General features: G+C 37.0%; 1 protein-coding gene across 3 annotated transcripts; it reads right to left on the minus strand.

Annotated features, from left to right (window-relative positions):
• Positions 1-1,809: 1,809 nt before the first annotated feature.
• Positions 1,810-18,483, minus strand: lrrc45 (leucine rich repeat containing 45). 3 transcript variants are annotated; one of them, XM_051666568.1, is made up of 18 exons: positions 18,369-18,483; positions 17,599-17,871; positions 15,620-15,681; positions 15,368-15,438; positions 14,014-14,192; positions 8,951-9,079; positions 8,675-8,787; positions 8,521-8,579; positions 7,978-8,055; positions 6,784-6,919; positions 5,016-5,093; positions 4,822-4,933; positions 4,647-4,717; positions 4,482-4,574; positions 4,245-4,337; positions 3,945-4,118; positions 2,756-2,903; positions 1,810-2,553 (listed from the first exon to the last, which is right to left on the minus strand). In XM_051666568.1, exons 2-18 carry the CDS (start codon positions 17,828-17,830, stop codon positions 2,357-2,359), a joined length of 2,025 nt encoding a protein of 674 aa, XP_051522528.1. In that variant the 5' UTR covers positions 17,831-17,871; positions 18,369-18,483; the 3' UTR covers positions 1,810-2,356. The 3 variants fall into 3 exon arrangements, with proteins under 3 accessions (XP_051522528.1, XP_051522527.1, XP_051522529.1); XM_051666567.1 differs by having other exon boundaries at positions 8,669-8,787; XM_051666569.1 differs by lacking the exon at positions 18,369-18,483 and having other exon boundaries at positions 8,669-8,787; positions 15,620-15,701; positions 17,599-17,727.
• Between the last annotated feature and the right edge of the window lie 708 nt (positions 18,484-19,191).

Genomic DNA, 19,191 nt, shown 5'->3' on the forward strand with positions numbered 1-19,191 from the left:
TGTGCGGTTGCTCTTAGGCATGTTTCGCGGGTTTCCTTGGCCGCGGTTCTCTGATTGGTGGATCTTTCTCTGCTGTACCATGGGTAATGTAGTTGTTTACCATGAATTCCGCTATCAAACATGATTTTTAAACAATGACGGTGAAATAATGCAGACAGATGGCTTCAACGGAAGCATATACCATCGATGAACAACCTTGTAGCTCACGGTAGGTCTGTCTTTACAGGTTTATAAGTTATCATTGAAAATCAATTAGTCTATAGGATAAATGAATGGGATTTTTTCTTCCGGAATCAGACTGCTGCGCTCTATTGGCTATGTTTGGATTGGCATACTAGCTTGCTGTCTACTGAATACTGCGCAGTATACACTGTATACTGCTTTTAACAATACGGAAACAAGAGGCATTATTCCACAATAAACTGTTCAAACAGTAGTTACTACATTGTAGTTGTTTACATTATATTGTTGTCATGACCTCATCGTGTTGAAAGTGGCTTTCCAGTTATAGAGCACGACAGTCTGGATCTGGAAGTAAAAATCTTTATAAACCTTTAAAGGCAAACCTACCATGAGCTCCGAGGTTGTACATCGATGGTGTATGCTTTTGTTGAAGCCATCCGTCTGCGTTATTTCATCTTCACTGTTTAAAAATCGTCATGGTCATTAACCATGGTCCAGCAGAGAAAGCTTCACCAATCAGAGAACCACGGCCAACAAAGCCTGTGAAATAAGCCCGGAAGCGACCGCCCACTGCCATGACACACTCTGAATGATGCAAATGAGTCGGTCTCCCTGCACTCTCAAACTGCTTCTATATTTGTGTATATCAGAATATTTTGCAATATCCGTAAACTACATTGTTTCTATACTAACAATAAACAACCAAAAATCAATAGTTTGTATATAACAATTGTTTTAAATTCAATGAAATCATTCACAATGCTTCATGGGATAGGCCGTGCCATCATGAAAGACGAAGTACACAGACTTGTACCTTTGTCTTTTTGTCTGATTTTCAAAAACATTTTTGCCTCAAAACAAAGTTTGTAATGTTGCGATTGAACTCGGAGCTGGTTGGTTTGGTTCATGCTTTACAACTCTTTAATGGAAGCTTATTTTAAAAGTCTATGGAAGAAATGAATGGGAAAAATACTTTCGGAACCCAAACAGCTGAAAAAGTGGGTGGGCACTATTTTGCTCTATCACCCTGGAAATAACCAAGTAGGAATACAACTGCAGGCTGGCGATCTCCAAATGGGGGCGGAATCTCAAAAAGAGGGCGTGGTTTGACACAGCATCTTAAAAGGGGGTTGCACCAACTCCAAAAGGGGGCATCACTTCTAGTCACGGTTTGGGTTAGGTTAGGGGCTCCCTGTATCTTTGCTGGTGGTATGGAGCTCCAGCCCCTTTTTGGAGCTTTGCCTGCAGCTATATCCTTCTTGAAATAAAGTTATTTAAAAAAAATTATTCAGTTTTTCCTAAACCTTTTGGCAGTTTGATCAAATAAAGAGTCGCAAAAGAGATCAAAGAGAGTTTATAAGTGTGCCTGTAATTACTCCCTGTTAAGTCAAGCTCATTGTAAAATGGGATGCAGTATTCTGTGCAATATTTATTTATTTTTTTCAGGTTTTGCTGGTTTTTTTACTGCATATTTTGGTAAATCTAGTAGGTCATCATGGTATTCTATGAATACAGTGCACACATTTGAACTGTACACAGTATATACTTTAATAACTGCAAAAAAAGTTGCAGTGGTATTAGTATGCCATTTAATTCCATAGCAATTCCATACAGACTGCCCAGAGCTTCTTCAGAACCACACATTTTATTCAACACGAACAGCAAACATACATTACAAGTGTGTAAAAACTCCAAAAGTAGAAAAAAATTAGAAAACATTTTACAATATACAATCTGTAAGTGCCGCAACATAAGAGCTTTGGCAATATGGCACATTCAGGATTTTTCACAAGATAGATATGTGAAAGAGCTCCAATATTTCAAGAAATCAAAATAAATCTTAATAGAAACAGAAAATTTCTTAACTAAGAAGTTCAAAAAAATATTCTCTGATACCTGATCATTCAATTATGCAAACTTATTTCCAAACCAAAATCTATACATTTAAAAGATACAGGAATGCATATCAATATCTATTTGGTCAATAGTTTTTTGAGTATTTTTTTCCCAATCCATGAAACTTTCCACTCAAGCATCTCTATTTAGTGTAAAAACATTTCTGCACTTGATTTACTGTGCATAGTCTAAAAGTGCCTTGGTGAAATTGATGGAAAGTGGGGAACATATTCCACACTAGACTGTGGCATAATCACAGAGGTTTTGGAAAAGTTGTTCACTTTTTGGGGCTGAAGTGTGCAAGAGGGGAGCCCTGGACGTAAGTGAGTATGGCATTCTGGAGGAAGCTGGCTCTCTGGGCCTCATCCTCACGCATACGCTGGATCTCTCCCTCTCTAATACGCAGTCGCTCAAGTAGAGAGGAGATCTCGCTCTCTTTGTCCAGAAGGGCCTCTCTATGGGTGGCGCTGAGAACTGATCAAACACACGCACGCACGCACACACACACACACATACATACACTGAGTCAACTGAGCTTGCAACAAGGGCATCAAGTTATATCACAAACGATCATGAACAGATCAAAACAAATATGTTTTGCATTTAGTCGTCACTATGTAAAATTATTTATCTGAATAATTCCTGATATTGCAAGAAATGAGCATAACTAATTTACCCTTCATCTCTCTCTCCAGAGCAGCAATCTTCTCTTTTAGGCCACTCTGAGCTGCCCGCTCAGCCTCAAGGTGGCCAATTTGCTCTTGCAGTTCCACCCGCACACGCGTCACTTCAGCCACTTTCTCTTGCTCTTTCCCTGCAAGCTCCTGTGTTTCAGACACATGGGAAGAGGTCAGCAGATTCACAGACTAATATCAGCTAAAGCAGACAGAAATATTCTATGATCATTAATAAAACATTATTCAATAAACAAAAAACAGTTTGAACATTTCTTTAAATGTGAGTACCTTTTTTTTTATTTTTATTTTTTTTTATAAATGTAAGTACGAGATGATATATATTAAATCAGTCTTTTGATGCTATTTGATATACATCTCAATATTTATGTATTTGTTTCAAAATGGCTAAAAAGGGAACCATAACTTCAACCAAATAGCCATTTTGGCCAAGTATCCTCAAAATATTTCATTCAAAAAGTAAAATACGGTAAATATCTAGATAAATCAAGGTTTTCACTAAATGAACAAAAGAAAGAACAAATACTAATATGTATTAATAAATAGCAATATTTACCTACATATAATTGTACTAAAACATTTTTATTAGGGCTGTCAATTTAACAAGTTAATTCAGTGCGATTGATTATATAAAAATAAAGTGTTAAAAATTTACGCAATTGTTCATGCTCCCGGTAGCCAGTATCACATGTTTTCAGCAGGGGGCAGTAAGCGAAACCAGCTTTTTTAGGCAACGCGCAGATGTACAGACATCAAACCACACTCAGGCTTGCTTGACACTAGCGTCAGCACAAGATGCATTCAAACAAAGCTGGACGGACCACAATTCCAAATGCAGGGATCTCAAGACGTTTTAAAACTGTGTTTAACTTGACCTAAAAACGCTATATTTATGACATAATGCAACCAAAGTGAGACGCTCCAAATGCGTCCGTCTGATGCATATGTACATTGAAGTGTCCTTAGAAAAGCCCTCATTTTTATAGATTTCATATATATTTCTAATTTCTTCGCTCTCATATTCGCAAGTCACTAAGAGGTATCGCAAAACTAGTTTGAATAACAGTCTTCTTGTTGCTTAAGTTTATATTCTCAGCAAAATGATCACAAATACTGTATATAATGTGAATATTTGATACAGTGAGTAGATCTCTCGATTTAAACCAGTACCTGCTGTAACTCATCTATCCTGCGGCGGAGAGTGTCCATCTCAATGCTTTGCTGCCCTACTCTAGCCTGGAGCTCAGCAATGGTTTGTTTCTGCTGTGTGCAGTGGTTCTGAGACTCATCCCGAGACTGGCGAACCCCTCGCAGCTTCTCCTCAAGACTGCTCAGATGCTGCTGCTGTAGAGGGAGGAGAAAAGGAACATTAGAGGTCATGACCCTGAAATGGAGGATGATGAGATGCACGAATTTCAGTTAGCTAACATTTCTAATAATGTTATAACCATTCAGAAAAAATTTGCGTACTTCCTCCATTCGCACTTGGGAGCGCACTTTTCCAAGCTCCTCCTCAGCGTGAGCTCTCTCAGTCACCAGAGACGCTTTCGCTCTGCTGAGCTCCTACATGCAAAAGTCAAAGCAGATCAAACCATGTCTCAAGTGCAAATGTGGTAAGTCAGGTATCTGTGTTTCAGATAAAAGATGGGAAGTTTAATTTAGCTTTGGGATTAATATTGGGATTAGTTTGGGATTTATCTTGTCTACCTCCTCTAATTGAATCCGCTGTCCTTCAAGTTTGAGAATGCGGTCTTGTAGAGCTCTTTCACTCTCTTCCTGGTGTCTGGTCAGGTGATCCACCTGGAGCAAAAGGAAAAATATAAGCAGCAGGCAACTTCATAAAAACACCTTGGTTTGGTTTAATGTCTTCACCTCCTTCTGTCGTAAACTGTCCATGTCTTCAAGTGCCTGCTTGGATCTTCTTTTCTCCATGTCCAACCGTTCTGGAGAGAGCCAAATTTTAATGTGACTAGCAAAAATAAAACTTTAACTGAAATGTTTCCCTTGAGGAAGGCTTTTCTAGATAGCTGGTGTTGTGAGTTGGCACCTTCAGTCTGGGCGAGCCGCAGCTTTAGTTCAGCAGTGGTGTTGGTGAGTTCCTGTTTAAGCTGAAAGATTTGTTCCTGCTGCGTCTTACATCTGCGTTCAGTTTCCTCCAGCTGAGTGGTACACATACAGTATTAGTCAAAACTCTCTCACACACACATATTACCCTTCCATAGGATATGCTCTCTTCTGTACCTTGTTTTCAAGCTGGAGGTTTTTCTCTGACAAACTGTTCACCTCCTTTAAAAGCTTTGCTTCCCTCAAAGCATTCTCCTACAAAACAAAAAACAAATAAAATTAAAGCTGCAAGCAGCAATGAACGGGCCCTCGCACCCTGGTGCATGTTGGGGCTGCTGTGCCAGGGGAATGTTACTCCAATTTTTTATTTTTTTTTAAGAACTTAAATGTTGTTAAGAGTGTATCACAGTGTAAAACATGTCATTTGCTGTTGCCAGTAGGTGGCACTATGACTATAACTGAATATAGGCCCTATTGTAAACATGTAAAGTTTGGAGCAGATTGGACATTTTATGTTTGAGTTATAACAACTTCCCATTTCATGGCGAAACACTGAAATTTGTCAGGAAGCCACGGACACGCCGTTCAAAGAAAACTCAAAAGCTTCACAATTTAGCATCGCCAAGGCCTTTAGATTAGACTGACCGAATATGATGTTGATCTGATTTAATCTCTAGGAGGAGTTTGTTAAAGTACGAGGCCTGGAAATGGCAAAAACTGAGCAAAAATTGAAGTGAAAAATCATAATGGCTGACTTCCTGTTGGGTTTAGGATATGGTTCTAACATACTTTTTTGTATGTGTTGACATGTAACATATGCCTACCGATTTTATGGGCTGCTTCGTTGAAATTTTGTAGGTGGCACTATCGAGCCATTTTGCATTCTAAAACCAGTATCAGATGTAAATTTCCCCCACTTTTGAGATGTGTGCAAAGTTTCATGAGTTTTTGAGCATGTTTAGGCCTCAAAAATGTGACTTGTTTCATATCGAACTTTGTCAGGCCGCCACAAACACGACCTTAAACGAAAACGCAAAAGCTTCGCAATTTAACATCACCAAGGCCTTTAGATTAAGACTGACTAAATATAATGTTGATCTGATTAAATCTCTGCGAGGAGTTTGTTAAAGTACAAGACCTGGAATTGGCTGTTGCCAGTAGGTGGCGCTATGACTATAACTGAATACTGGCACGTAGATGTATTCAGGCAGGGACTATTATCAAACATGTGAAGTTTGGGGCAGATTGGTCATTGTACGTATGAGTTATAACAACTTCCTGTTTCATGGTGAAACATCGAATTTTGTCAGACCGTCACGGCCACGCCGTGCAGTGAAAACTCAAAAGCTTCGCAATTTAGCAACGCCAAGGCCGTTAGATTAGAATAACCAAATATGAAGTAGATCTGATGAAATCTCTAGGAGGAGTTCGTTAAAGTACGAGGCCTGGAAAGGGCAAAAACTGAGCAAAAATTGGAGAGAAAAATCAAAACGGCTGACTTCCTGTTGAGTTTAGGGCATGGGTCCAAGAGACTGTTTTGTAGGTATTGACATGTTACACATGTGTACCGATATTTGTACGTGTAGGTGAAACGTAGCGTAAAGCGCACATCGTTGAAAGTTTGTAGGTGGTGCTATCGAGCCATTTAATTCTGAAACCCACATCAGATGTACATTTTCGCCACTTTTGATGCGTGTGCAAAGTTCCATGAGTTTGCGAGCATGTTTAGGCCCTCAAAAATGCGATTAATTTGGGAAAATAATAAACGCCTAGAAGAACAATAGGGTCCTCGCACCATCGGTGCTCGGGCCCTAATTACGTTTAAATAATTTACTTTAATGCAAAGTTAACAGATTTTATAATATGTTATGGTTCTGATTTTATTACAATTATATAAGTTGAAAGCTGATATTAAGTTTTAAAAGGCTAAAGTGATGCTGAATACCTCATGCTCTTTCTTGATCTCCCTGGACTGTCTGTCTCTCAGATCTGTCTTTTCCATTTTAACTCGTGTCAGTAACTCTCCCAGGTCATGAGACTTCTGCTCTGATAGAGCTAGAGCAGCCTCTGTCATCTGCAATCTGAACAACAAAACAATTAACTCTACAAAAGTCCTGTTGTACTTCCTGTGTAAAACAACAGCAACCTGTCAGTCCAAAGTAGTAGAATATTACTGTCAATCGATACAAATGTTTAATTAAATAAATGACATGATGTGCCTATTAATTAATCTAATTAATTGCATATATCAAAATTTCCAGAGAAAGGCCCCCGAATAAAAATAATTCAATAAAAATATATAAAATAATTATGGATTATTATTTTTTAATAATTACAAATATTAAATAAAATAATTCATTTAATTAAACTACATTATATTATTGTGGCAGATGAGGAAAGCAATAATTATACAATACAAATAGTGCCTTTAGAAGGCAATATATTGTTTATTTCCATCTCAATGAACATGAGCAAGCATTTTGCAGCTGAATACGTCAATCTGTCAGAGGAAGACTTATTATAAGGGCTTTTCCAAGGACACGTCAATGTACACATGCGTTAAACGGATGCTTTTGGTGTGTCTCACTTACAAAATATTGACATTTTCAGTTTAGTTTAGTTTTCACTCATAACATCTTGACATTATTTTTATTCATTAAGGACAACTTGACTGTAAATCATACCATTAAATCATTTTTTTTACAAAAAAAATCTTTCACATGAACATTAAACAATGTAACACCAATGACATATTTCAATAATCCATGTAAAAAAAAAAAAAAATAAAGTACAATTTAAAATGAAAATGAATAACTTTTCTTCCTCTGAACTTTGACCTTGGAAGTTCTTTTCCAAAGAAATTGAAAGCCCTACTAAAAAAATTCACAAGTTAAAGGTGAATTTTGTAGCTTTTGTCCCACTATTAGCACCAAATAAAATAGCACAAAAAAAAAAAAAAGAGAGAAAAAAAGTTTCCCACACACTGTCTACAGATAGCCCAGTCCAAAACTCACGCACTGGTTGAGTCGGACTGCCCAAAGAACACACTATGTCTCTGCATATTAAACTAGAATAGAATAAAGGATTTAAACTTTGAAAATATAAATCATCGCTAATTGCATGTTTAAAGGTTGCTTACTTGGCTGTGAGAGAATTCACAGCTGATTTCTGCTCATTCAGGGCTTCCTGTAACTGTCCCAGTCGTAGTGATGAATTCCTAAAGGAAAACTAAATTCAGTTAGCATATCAAAAATACTTCAACATTATAAACAGTACAAGTATTGCAATCCCAATTCATATAATCTCTCAAATTCTAACTGGATGAGTCATGTTAGAAGCCGTTGAAAAATAGCAGATATAGGCACACCTAACCACACATCAACTAAATATTAATCCTAATATCTATATTAATGCACCAAGTTGCTTGAACACTTTTAACAGCCTACAGTTAGGCTCATTAACTATAATACTTGGTGGACAAATTGTTTTTCTTATTTGGTGTTGCTGCTGTTTTATAAAAGCCTTTAGCCATGATAGGCTACAGTTCAGGGGATTTCAGGAACTCTGCTTCACATAACATATAAGAACATCCCTGAACCATGGAAAAATCACTGTCATGCATGGCCTCTCATGGCTTATTGATTTATTTTAAAGCCAGGTTTTAAGTTAAATTAACACTTACCTGCTACTTCTTCCCATCTCATCTTTCTGTCTATCAATGGTCTCCATCAGACTAAGAAACTTCAGGTCATACAGAGAGAAGAACAGTTCGTTTTCAACCCATTCATATTTGAAACTTTTAAAGCAAAAGCACTGAATAGCCCAGTTACCCTGACCTGTCGGCCCTTTTCCTCCTTTAGGAGCTGGATCTCTTTGCTGAGGACATGGGTCCTGCTCCTGCTCTCTCTCAGTGTGGACTGTCTATCTACATTGTGATTCATGGACTGTTCTGCGAAGAAACCATTACAATAAGATTTCGAACCCAGAGCCTGAACACAATCGTGAGTTTCACCCGATCACATTCTCGCACATTCATTGTGGACATGAATATGAACCACAACATTCTAGAACTCTAAACAGCCGACAGCCGATGTTGACAGATCCAGTCTCACCGACAGCTCGGAGTGTGTCACTGGGAATGTTGTTTCCAGCCATCTCAAGTTTGAGAATTGTGTGGTTCTGATTCATTGCTTCCAGTAATGATCGGCCACCCAGCAGCCCAATGTTATTCCACCTGAGATCTGCACACACAAACAGAACAGACTCTACTTATTTAACTAAAAGACACCCCATATTGTGTACATATGTGTGTGTATGTATGTATATATTTTGGAGATTAGGGCTGGGTATTGATACAGATTTCCCGATTCACAAGCTCTTGATTCGATTAAATTCCGATTCGATACAATATTGATTCATGTGGGTATATTTCAGTTACAATATCCATTTAGCTGACATTAAAAAAAATCTCTCTCAGCAAATGATGTGAATTATATAGGGGTTTTTCTAACTTTTACCAATGGATTTTGGCAAATTATGGATTTATTAATTTTAAAATGTAATTTCATCATAGGTTTATCATCATTTGTCACATTTTAGCTTTTTAAAAACTCACAAATTCCATGTAATTACATCAATAAATATGATGTCTTAATATAATATATGATAAATTGCAGATATTATACTGCATATATATATATATATATATATATATATATATATATATATATATATATATATACATATATATACATATATATACACAGTATATACAGGTGCATCTCAATAAATTAGAATGTCGTAGAAAAGTTCATTTATTTCAGTAATTCAACTCAAATTGTGAAACTCGTGTATTACATAAATTCAATGCACACAGACTGAAGTAGTTTAAGTCTTTGGTTCTTTTAATTGTGATGATTTTGGCTCACATTTAACAAAAACCCACCAATTCACTATCTCAAAAAATTAGAATACATCATAAGACCAATAAAAAAAACATTTTTAGTGAATTGTTGGCCTTCTGGAAAGTATGTTCATTTACTGTATATGTACTCAATACTTGGTAGGGGCTCCTTTTGCTTTAATTACTGCCTCAATTCGGCGTGGCATGGAGGTGATCAGTTTGTGGCACTGCTGAGGTGGTATGGAAGCCCAGGTTTCTTTGACAGTGGCCTTCAGCTCATCTGCATTTTGTGGTCTCTTGTTTCTCATTTTCCTCTTGACAATACCCCATAGATTCTCTATGGGGTTACAGGTCTGGTGAGTTTGCTGGCCAGTCAAGCACACCAACACCATGGTCATTTAACCAACTTTTGGTGCTTTTGGCAGTGTGGGCAGGTGCCAAATCCTGCTGGAAAATGAAATCAGCATCTTTAAAAAGCTGGTCAGCAGAAGGAAGCATGAAGTGCTCCAAAATTTCTTGGTAAACGGGTGCAGTGACTTTGGTTTTCAAAAAACACAATGGACCAACACCAGCAGATGACATTGCACCCCAAATCATCACAGACTGTGGAAACTTAACACTGGACTTCAAGCAACTTGGGCTATGAGCTTCTCCACCCTTCCTCCAGACTCTAGGACCTTGGTTTCCAAATGAAATACAAAACTTGCTCTCATCTGAAAAGAGGACTTTGGACCACTGGGCAACAGTCCAGTTCTTCTCCTTAGCCCAGGTAAGACGCCTCTGACGTTGTCTGTGGTTCAGGAGTGGCTTAACAAGAGGAATACGACAACTGTAGCCAAATTCCTTGACATGTCTGTGTGTGGTGGCTCTTGATGCCTTGACCCCAGCCTCAGTCCATTCCTTGTGAAGTTCACCCAAATTCTTGAATCGATTTTGCTTGACAATCATAAGGCTGCGGTTCTCTCGGTTGGTTGTGCATCTTTTTCTTCCACACTTTTTGCTTCCACTCAACTTTCTGTTAACATGCTTGGATACAGCACTCTGTTAACAGCCAGCTTCTTTGGCAATTAATGTTTGTGGCTTACCCTCCTTGTGAAGGGTGTCAATGATTGTCTTCTGGACAACTGTCAGATCAGCAGTCTTCCCCATGATTGTGTAGCCTAGTGAATCAAACTGAGAGACCATTTTGAAGGCTCAGGAAACCTTTGCAGGTGTTTTGAGTTGATTAGCTGATTGGCATGTCACCATATTCTAATTTTTTGAGATAGTGAATTGGTGGGTTTTTGTTAAATGTGAGCCAAAATCATCACAATTAAAAGAACCAAAGACTTAAACTACTTCAGTCTGTGTGCGTTGAATTTATTTAATACACGAGTTTCACAGTTTGAGTTGAATTACTGAAATAAATGAACTTTTCCACGACATTCTAATTTCTTGAGATCCACCTGTATATACACACACATACACATACACACACACACACACACACTGGCGGTTTGGAATAATGTACAGATTTTGTTGTTTCGGAAGGAAATTGGTACTTTCACTAAAGTGGCATTCAACTGATCACAAAGTATAGTCAGGACATTACTGATGTAAAAACAGCACCATCACTATTTGAAAAAAAGTTATTTTTGATCAAATCTAGACAGGCCCCTTTTCCAGCAGCCATCACTCCAACACCTTATACTTGAGTAATCATGCTAAATTGCTAATTTGGTACTAGTAAATCACTTACCATTATATCAAACACAGTTGAAAGATATTTGGTTCATTAAATGAAGCATAACATTGTCGTTGTGTTTGTTTTTGAGTTGCCACAGTATGCAATAGACTGGCATGTCTTAAGGTCAATATTAGGACAAAAATGGCAAAAAAGAAACAGCTTTCTCTAGAAACTCGTCAGTCAATCATTGTTTTGAGGAATGAAGGCTATACAATGCTTGAAACTGCCAAAAAACTGAAGATTTCATACAAAGGTGTACACTACAGTCTTCAATGACAAAGGACAACTGGCTCTGACAAGGACAGAAAGAGATGTGGAAGGCCAGATGTACAACTAAACAAGAGGATAAGTACATCAGAGTCTCTAGTCTGAGAAATAGATGCCTCACATGTCCTCAGCTGACAGCTTCATTGAATTCTACCCGCTCAACACCAGTTTCACGTACAACAGTAAAGAGAAAACTCAGGGCTGCAGGCCTTATGGGAAGAATTGAACAGAAAAAGCCACTTTTGAAAAAAAAAGAAAAGGTTAGAGTGGGTAAAGAAACACAGACATTGGACAACAGATAATTGGAAAAGAGTGTTATGGATCTTAACCCCATTGAGCTTTTTTGGGATCAGCTAGAGACTGTAAGGTGTGTGAGAAGTGTATGACAAGACAGCCACATCTATGGCAAGTGCTACAGGAAGCGTGGGGTGAAATGTCACCTGAGTATCTGGACAAACTGACATCTAGAATGCCAAGGATCTGCAAAGCTGTCATTGCTGCACATGGAGGATTTTTTGATGAGAACTCTTTGAAGTAGTTTAAGAAGTTCTGAAAATTTTTTTTCAAATTGTAATAGTCATTTTTCACGTTATTAATGTCCTGACTATACTTTGTGATCAGTTGAATGCCACTTTGGTGAATAAAAGTACCAATTTCTTTCCATAACAGCAAAATCTGTACATTATTCCAAACTTTTGGCCGCCAGTGTGTGTGTGTGTGTATATATATATATATATATATATATATATATATATATATATATATATATATATATATATATATATATACACATACATGGTTATTGTTTACATGCATAATTTGTACTATTTGCATAATCTTTGCCTTTTAAATTTGACACAGGTTTTTTACTTTGAGATACTATGTGAATTCAAACTAAATTTAAATAATTCATTATTTCTATAGAACTAGTTAATATATTCTGACAGTACAGTACAGCACTTTATGGAGTTTGGACATAGCTAGTAAAAAATTTTGTTTTCCACTCCATAACAGATATAATATTTCTTTCATTATGCTCCAAATGGTTAGTCTTTTTTAACACCTGCCACAGTTGTAGTAAAACATTATAATAATAAATTATTTAAAACTATAACATTTCTGTCAAAATACCATACTTACTGTCACTACTGTAGAATCGTGATAAATGTAAGCAAGGCTGATGATGTGTAATTTAAAAAAACTTTATGCAGTGTTTTTTTCACTTGTCAGTGCTGAACAGAATGTTGGGGCTGTCCAGCTGTTTGAGAGGTTTGACTTCCTCGAAAGTGTTTAAACTAGACATTTTCAGATTTCAAATGGGTCTTAAGTTTAGAAGTCTGTACCACGATATCAAGATAAGCCTTGTGATCATCAAGGGAAGCCGCCACAATATCAAGTGATCAGCTCTGCACTATCCCATCTCTGGAGCGCTGATAGCTGGTAGAAGCGTGCGCACCACAATTGCACAAGAACAGAGCAGAGCGCATCACTTGCGCGAGCTTCTATGATGTCTCGCGCCACACTTACGTGAAAACATGGCTTCAACTGCACAGCACAAATGCGTTTAAAGCATATCACGTGTCGGACGCAATCTTGGGCAGCCTGATAATGCAAAATTTAATCGCATGTGCTTCACTTGAATCAGTGTTAGGATTTAAGAATTGATAACGAGATTGTTCAAATGAAGATCGCGATGCATCGGAAAATCTATATTTTTACCCACCCCTATTGGAGACACAATGTATGTTCTGATAAGGCACATTTCCATATAGTGGCATTTTTCTTTTTAGGCCCTCACTTCAATTTAGAACACTTGATTACCAAATTTGCATTGAAGTGGTGATAAAAATATGAATGAATATTGTCAGTCAGTGACTGCTTTTACTTCACCTCTAGAGGCCAATGTTATACTGAGGAACCAAGTTGTTCTAACTGTGGACTCCTCCAGCACCAGCCAGAGAGGAACACAGAGGAATAATAATAATAAAAATTGGTCTTGCCCATAACCGATAGTTCCAAAAACCAACTATTGGCACCAATTAATTGGTAAAACTGATATATCAGTCTGAAAAAGTTAGTAATTTCTTCAAACATTAAACATTTACAGCAGACACTGAGGTTCAAAGGACACCCCGACTGGTGTTTTGCAAGCATTTATATGACATCAGCCTCAAATAACTGGGACAACAGGTCTTTGCACAACAACAACAGCCTTGTACACGGGCAACAGTGAGGCTGGAATTTCTTACCTAGTGCTGAGCTGTTGTTGCAAAACTCACCAAGCTCTTGAAGACTTGTGTTCCTCTTCAGTGCTATACAGAGCTCTGCTGCCCCCTGGTGGTTAATTTGGTTATTGCGCAGGTCAAGCTGGGTGAGAGAGATGTTGGAGGCCAGACCTTCACAAAATATGGCAAATCCTTCCTCCCACATTCCCAGGGCATTCCACTCCAGCACAAGCCTCCAAGCAAAACAGAAAGAACAACTGATAACACTTCCATTTGCTTACATTAATTAACATGAACTAACAATAAACAACACTTTTACAGCATTTATTAATCTTGGTTTTGCAACTGATGAACAACATGAACTAACAATGAAATTTAGTATTTTTATAACTAACATTAACAAAAGCTGCTTTTCCATCATCGGGCTGAACGGTTCTCAGTACGGTACAGAACGGTTACAGTAGCATTTCCACTTGAGCATGGTTCGGCATGGCACGATTATAAACCGTTCTTGGCTCAGCATTGTCGGCATGGTCAGCTAACCGTACTCAACCGTGCTGGTGGAATGGCTTTAGTACATGGCGACTCGTTTAGTGTATCGTAATGGTTTTAACTAGTATTGTAGCCTACATTTATTTTTCTACACACCTTTTCCATCAGGGAAGTAGATTACTAGCTCATTTAAACTCAAAATACATCAATATATTCTCACTAACTATTTTCATATAAATAAATATCAATAACTATCATTTTTAGCTAGTCTGGGAACTTTTACCTTTCAGCATGTTCGGGTCTGGTGACATGCACAATCCCTCAGCAAATGATGGTAAACCTCTTGCCTTTTTCTCTTTACTTTTCTTTTTGCGACATGGTTTGTGTCTTTGTTGTTTGTTAGCAGAATAAAACCAGGGGAAAAAAAGCAGTCCACAAACTGGAATATGCGATCATCCTCCATAGTGCACCTGCTCAAATGTTTACTTCTCGCGCCATCGCCAACAGACGGATCTGTTGCGTACATTCTCCTAATTTCACCTCACAACAATGGAAAAAGAAACCGTAACCACGCCAGCTGGCCCGGTTCGGCACAGAACGGTACGGTTTTGCTATGATGGTGGAAAAGCGGCTAAAGATGAATAAATGCTGCAAAAAAATATGTAATTCATTGTTAGTTCATGATACTTAATGCATTAACTAATGTTAACGAATGGAACATTATTGTAAAGTGTAATTGTTCAGTGCACATTCCTGGTCTTATTGTGCACAATTCATCGGTGCACCTTATTCCAAAAAAATGTAAATAAATGTTTGCCATACACATACAAATAGGGTGGTCCAATTATTAAGACAGTGACCATATTTACAACAAATTAAACAATTATAGGCTGGAAAGTCATGCTAAATCACTCACCTACGCAGCACCTTGTTCCTCACTAATAATTGCCCCAAAGCCTCAGCTCCTGTCCCTCTCATGTTATTTCCCTTAAGAGAAATGTATTTTTTTTACACATTTGCTAAGATTTGTATCACATAATATAATATATTATAATATATATTTTATTCTATAAAGTTATACTGTATATCATCTAAATAACAGATAAAACTATATATTTTAAATATAATATTAAGTTAAATATATAACATACATAATGTTAATATTTACCTTCAGGTCCAACATTTTCACTGTGGTGTTAGAGCGAAGCCCATTTAGAAGCTGCTTGACACCTGTAGATGACAGGAATTGTCTATAGAACAGTGTTAACTGCACAGCAATATAAACATTAAAACAGGAATACATGTAGGAAAAAGTCACCGAAACAGCCATTTTATATGCAAAGTCTTTTATATGCCATGTCTTTTAGATATATAAAGCACTGTTTAAAGAGGTATACATTAGAACATTTCTTAAGCAATCCATATAATTAGCAATAAAAAGTATGCAGCTTATTCAAAGATAAGTGTAATAATTAGGCTACGCCCTCATCTACAAGCATCCACGTGTAACGAAACTTTACCCCAAAAACCAACAGAAAGAAATAAAAAGTTATATTTTACATAATGAAAATGAAGCCTATTTTTAGGACAATTAAGATTTTTTTATTAATTGTGACATTTTTTTTGGCAATTTAAAAAATGTCATTGCTGTAATGTAAAAAAAAATAATAAAAAATAAAAATAATATAATATTTAAATTATAAAGTATTTATAAATCTCAGTACTATTAGTATTTAGTAGTATTTGTGGTACTGGCTTTAATTTATGAGTTCGAATCCAGGGTGTGCTGAGTGACTCCAGCCAGGTCTCCTAAGCAACCAAATTGGTCTGGTTGCTAGGGAGGGTACAGTCATTAGTGGTTCTCACTCTCAATGGGGCATGTGGTAATTTGTGCATGGATCGCGGAGAGTAGCATGAGTCTCCACATGCTGTGAGTCTCGGCGGTGTCATGCACAGTGAGCCACGTGATAAGACTGACGGTCTCAGAAGCGGGTAACTGAGACTTGTCCTCCACCACCCGGATTGAGGCGAGTAACTGCGCCACCACAAGGACCTAGTAAGTAGTGGGAATTGGGCATTCCAAAATTGGGAGAAAAGGGGATAAAAAAATACGAAAAAAATAAAATAAAAAAATTTAACAACTCCCTTCAACAGCTTGCTTTTTATGAAGAATATACAGTTCTAGATATTTCTGGAATCACAAAATGTATGATTAATTGTCTTTATCTCTTGAGGCTAGTAGTTTTTTTAATTAAAAAACTTTGAAAAACAAACTTTGCCATCATAACAGTAGAAGTATTAGAGGAAAGATCTTATAATAGATATATCTTATAATATAAATATAGAATAGCCTATAAAGGGGGACTTTGAATATTTTCTCCCGCAATGGGGGGCCTTGGAGTCAAAAAGGTTGAGAACCACTGCCTTAGAGGACAGGGTGGGAATTTTTTTTCCCCCTCGCAATAGTTTGCGTTCCCTCGCAATACATTTACCACGGTTTTACTATAGTAACCATATTTTAACCATGATATTCTTTGTAAAACCATAGTGATAATGCAGGAAAACAAAAACTATGGTAATAAAAATCATAATTTTGTGCTTATTATGGTTTCACTATGCAAATACTGTAGTTTAACTATGGTTAACTATAGTTAAACTGACTGTAGTAACCATAGTTTTAGACGGAAATAATTTTTCTATAGTAATATTGTAGTAACCATGACTGTTGTAGGCTATTCATATTTTTTATTTTTTTTACTATAGTAATTTTGTAATAACTATGAAAAGTTAAGTAACAATGTTTTTTTTTTTTTTTTTAGGAAACCATGGTTTTACTTTCGATTAACCATGGTAAATCTGGTTACTATGGTTGTACTACAAATACCATGGTTTTTGTAGTAAAACCATAATAAGCACAAAACTATGATTTTTATTACCATAGTTTTCCTTTTTATTTTATTTTTTTTTCCTTTTCCTTTTATTACTGTTTAACTACGAATATCAAGGTTAAAATATGGTTACTACAGTAAAACATGGTAAATTTATTGCGAGAAAAAAAAAAAAAAACCTGAATTAATTTCTTATTTCATTCCTTGGTTTTGGGGTGTAATGTTTTCTTGAGATTTACCCATACACAGACACACCCACCTTCCTCACTGAGCATGCAGTCACTGAGAATGATCTCTGTGAATACTGTGTCATTGTGCAGTACTCTGCCCAGCACGCTGCAGGTGTCCACAGTGATGCTCTGCCCACTCAGGTCCAGTCTACTGCTGCCTGTCGCTGTTCTCGTGTCATGAAGCTGAGCCAGCACTGACTCCTGCGTATCTACTCCTCCTTCTTTACACAGCCTCAGGTACGTCCTCCTGAACTCCTCCATGACCCCACGCCCTCAGCTGCTCCGTCAACCCCCTCACTGGGCTGTTGGAGAACAGAAAGATAGACAGGGAGACAATGTGATTTGGAATGCCAAGTGTAATCACAATAGGAGGAGTGGGAGGAATTTGCATTTAAAAACCTCCCATCTCCATCTGGTAATGATATGTCTTATGCACAGTAATAATATATTGTTTATTGCATATTAAAATGCTTAAGCGGCACTGCAATGGTACATGTCCAAAAACCATGGTTTTACCATGGTACTACATGGTAATGTTTTGTTGGTGTATCTTTTGATTAAATATTTCAAAAATCTAATTTAAATAGAAACTAAATAGTTTATTTGAGCTCTATTTGGCGGTTTGCATATAAACAGTAATCATACAAACTCTAAAGGAAGCATATCAATGCAACTAAAATTATAATGCAGCCAAAAATAGCACAAGCTACGACTTGCACGAGACGCTTTAAGTGCAAAACTGAATCAGCAATCAAAAGACTGCTTGCAGGAGAAGAAGAGTGATAAAACTACAACATACTTTTATTTCTGGCGTTAAAAGGCATAACTTTATCCTGTGTTGTTGTGACGGCAGCTGTTGTTCAGTCGCTTGTCTGCACTAGCTGATTGTTTCTTTTGACAGTTGAAAGCATCCAGGAAGTGAAATGACTTCCGGTTTAAAAACAGCAGAATTATGGGGCGTGTAGTCTTGAAAGTGCGATGCTTTTGGAGAGTTGCCACTGGTACAGAGACAAATATTCCGTTACATTTGACAAGAAACAAGCACGTTTTCACAAGTGATAATATGTTGCCATTGTTTGACACAGAGTTCGACCAGGTACAACTTTTGTTTGTTTTTCAAATGTATCTACAGTAAATCATTGTTGACAGTTACACAGTCTGTTTCTTTATTTCTTAAATTTTCTGCAAATTATAGATTTCTCAATATAGCCTTTTCAACATAATGCCAACATTAGCAAGACTTGTACATAGTGCTACATACTGAACTTCCCTTTTTTCTTTACATTTGAGAGCTTAATTAGCTGAATAAATAAATAAATAAAAAACAAGTAAACAAAGGCAGGAAAGATTTGAACAATTAAAATACAATAATTGATGGTGTTACATTGAATACATGATTTTCCAACAGACTAAATATAAAAATAAACAGTGTTTGTTCAATAAATGTGTTCAGGATGGAAATGTTTTTGCCCCTCCTTAATTGTGTGTTGTAGGAGATTGCCTTAGTGACTGATGGATGATTAATTTAGAAACTTGAGCATTCCTGTCTCCATAATGAAGCTCTGGATGCCTGGAGGAAGGAGAGATAGCAAAAGTAAACACACTAAACATAAAGTGCAGAA

This window comes from Myxocyprinus asiaticus, chromosome 32 (assembly GCF_019703515.2).
Source record: "Myxocyprinus asiaticus isolate MX2 ecotype Aquarium Trade chromosome 32, UBuf_Myxa_2, whole genome shotgun sequence".
Taxonomy (NCBI): Eukaryota; Metazoa; Chordata; class Actinopteri; order Cypriniformes; family Catostomidae; genus Myxocyprinus; species Myxocyprinus asiaticus.

What these genes read in the sequence shown, in the direction of transcription:
- lrrc45 (XM_051666567.1), bottom strand. Translation starts at nt 17,830, where the DNA reads ATGGAGGAGTTCAGGAGGACGTACCTGAGGCTGTGTAAAGAAGGAGGA. An exon ending in AGGAACAAGGTGCTGCGTAG is followed by an intron (nt 14,193 to 15,367) that starts GTGAGTGATTTA and finishes TTTTGCTTGGAG; the next exon opens with GCTTGTGCTGGAGTGGAATG. An exon ending in GAGATGGGAAGAAGTAGCAG is followed by an intron (nt 8,056 to 8,520) that starts GTAAGTGTTAAT and finishes GTTTTCCTTTAG; the next exon opens with GAATTCATCACTACGACTGG.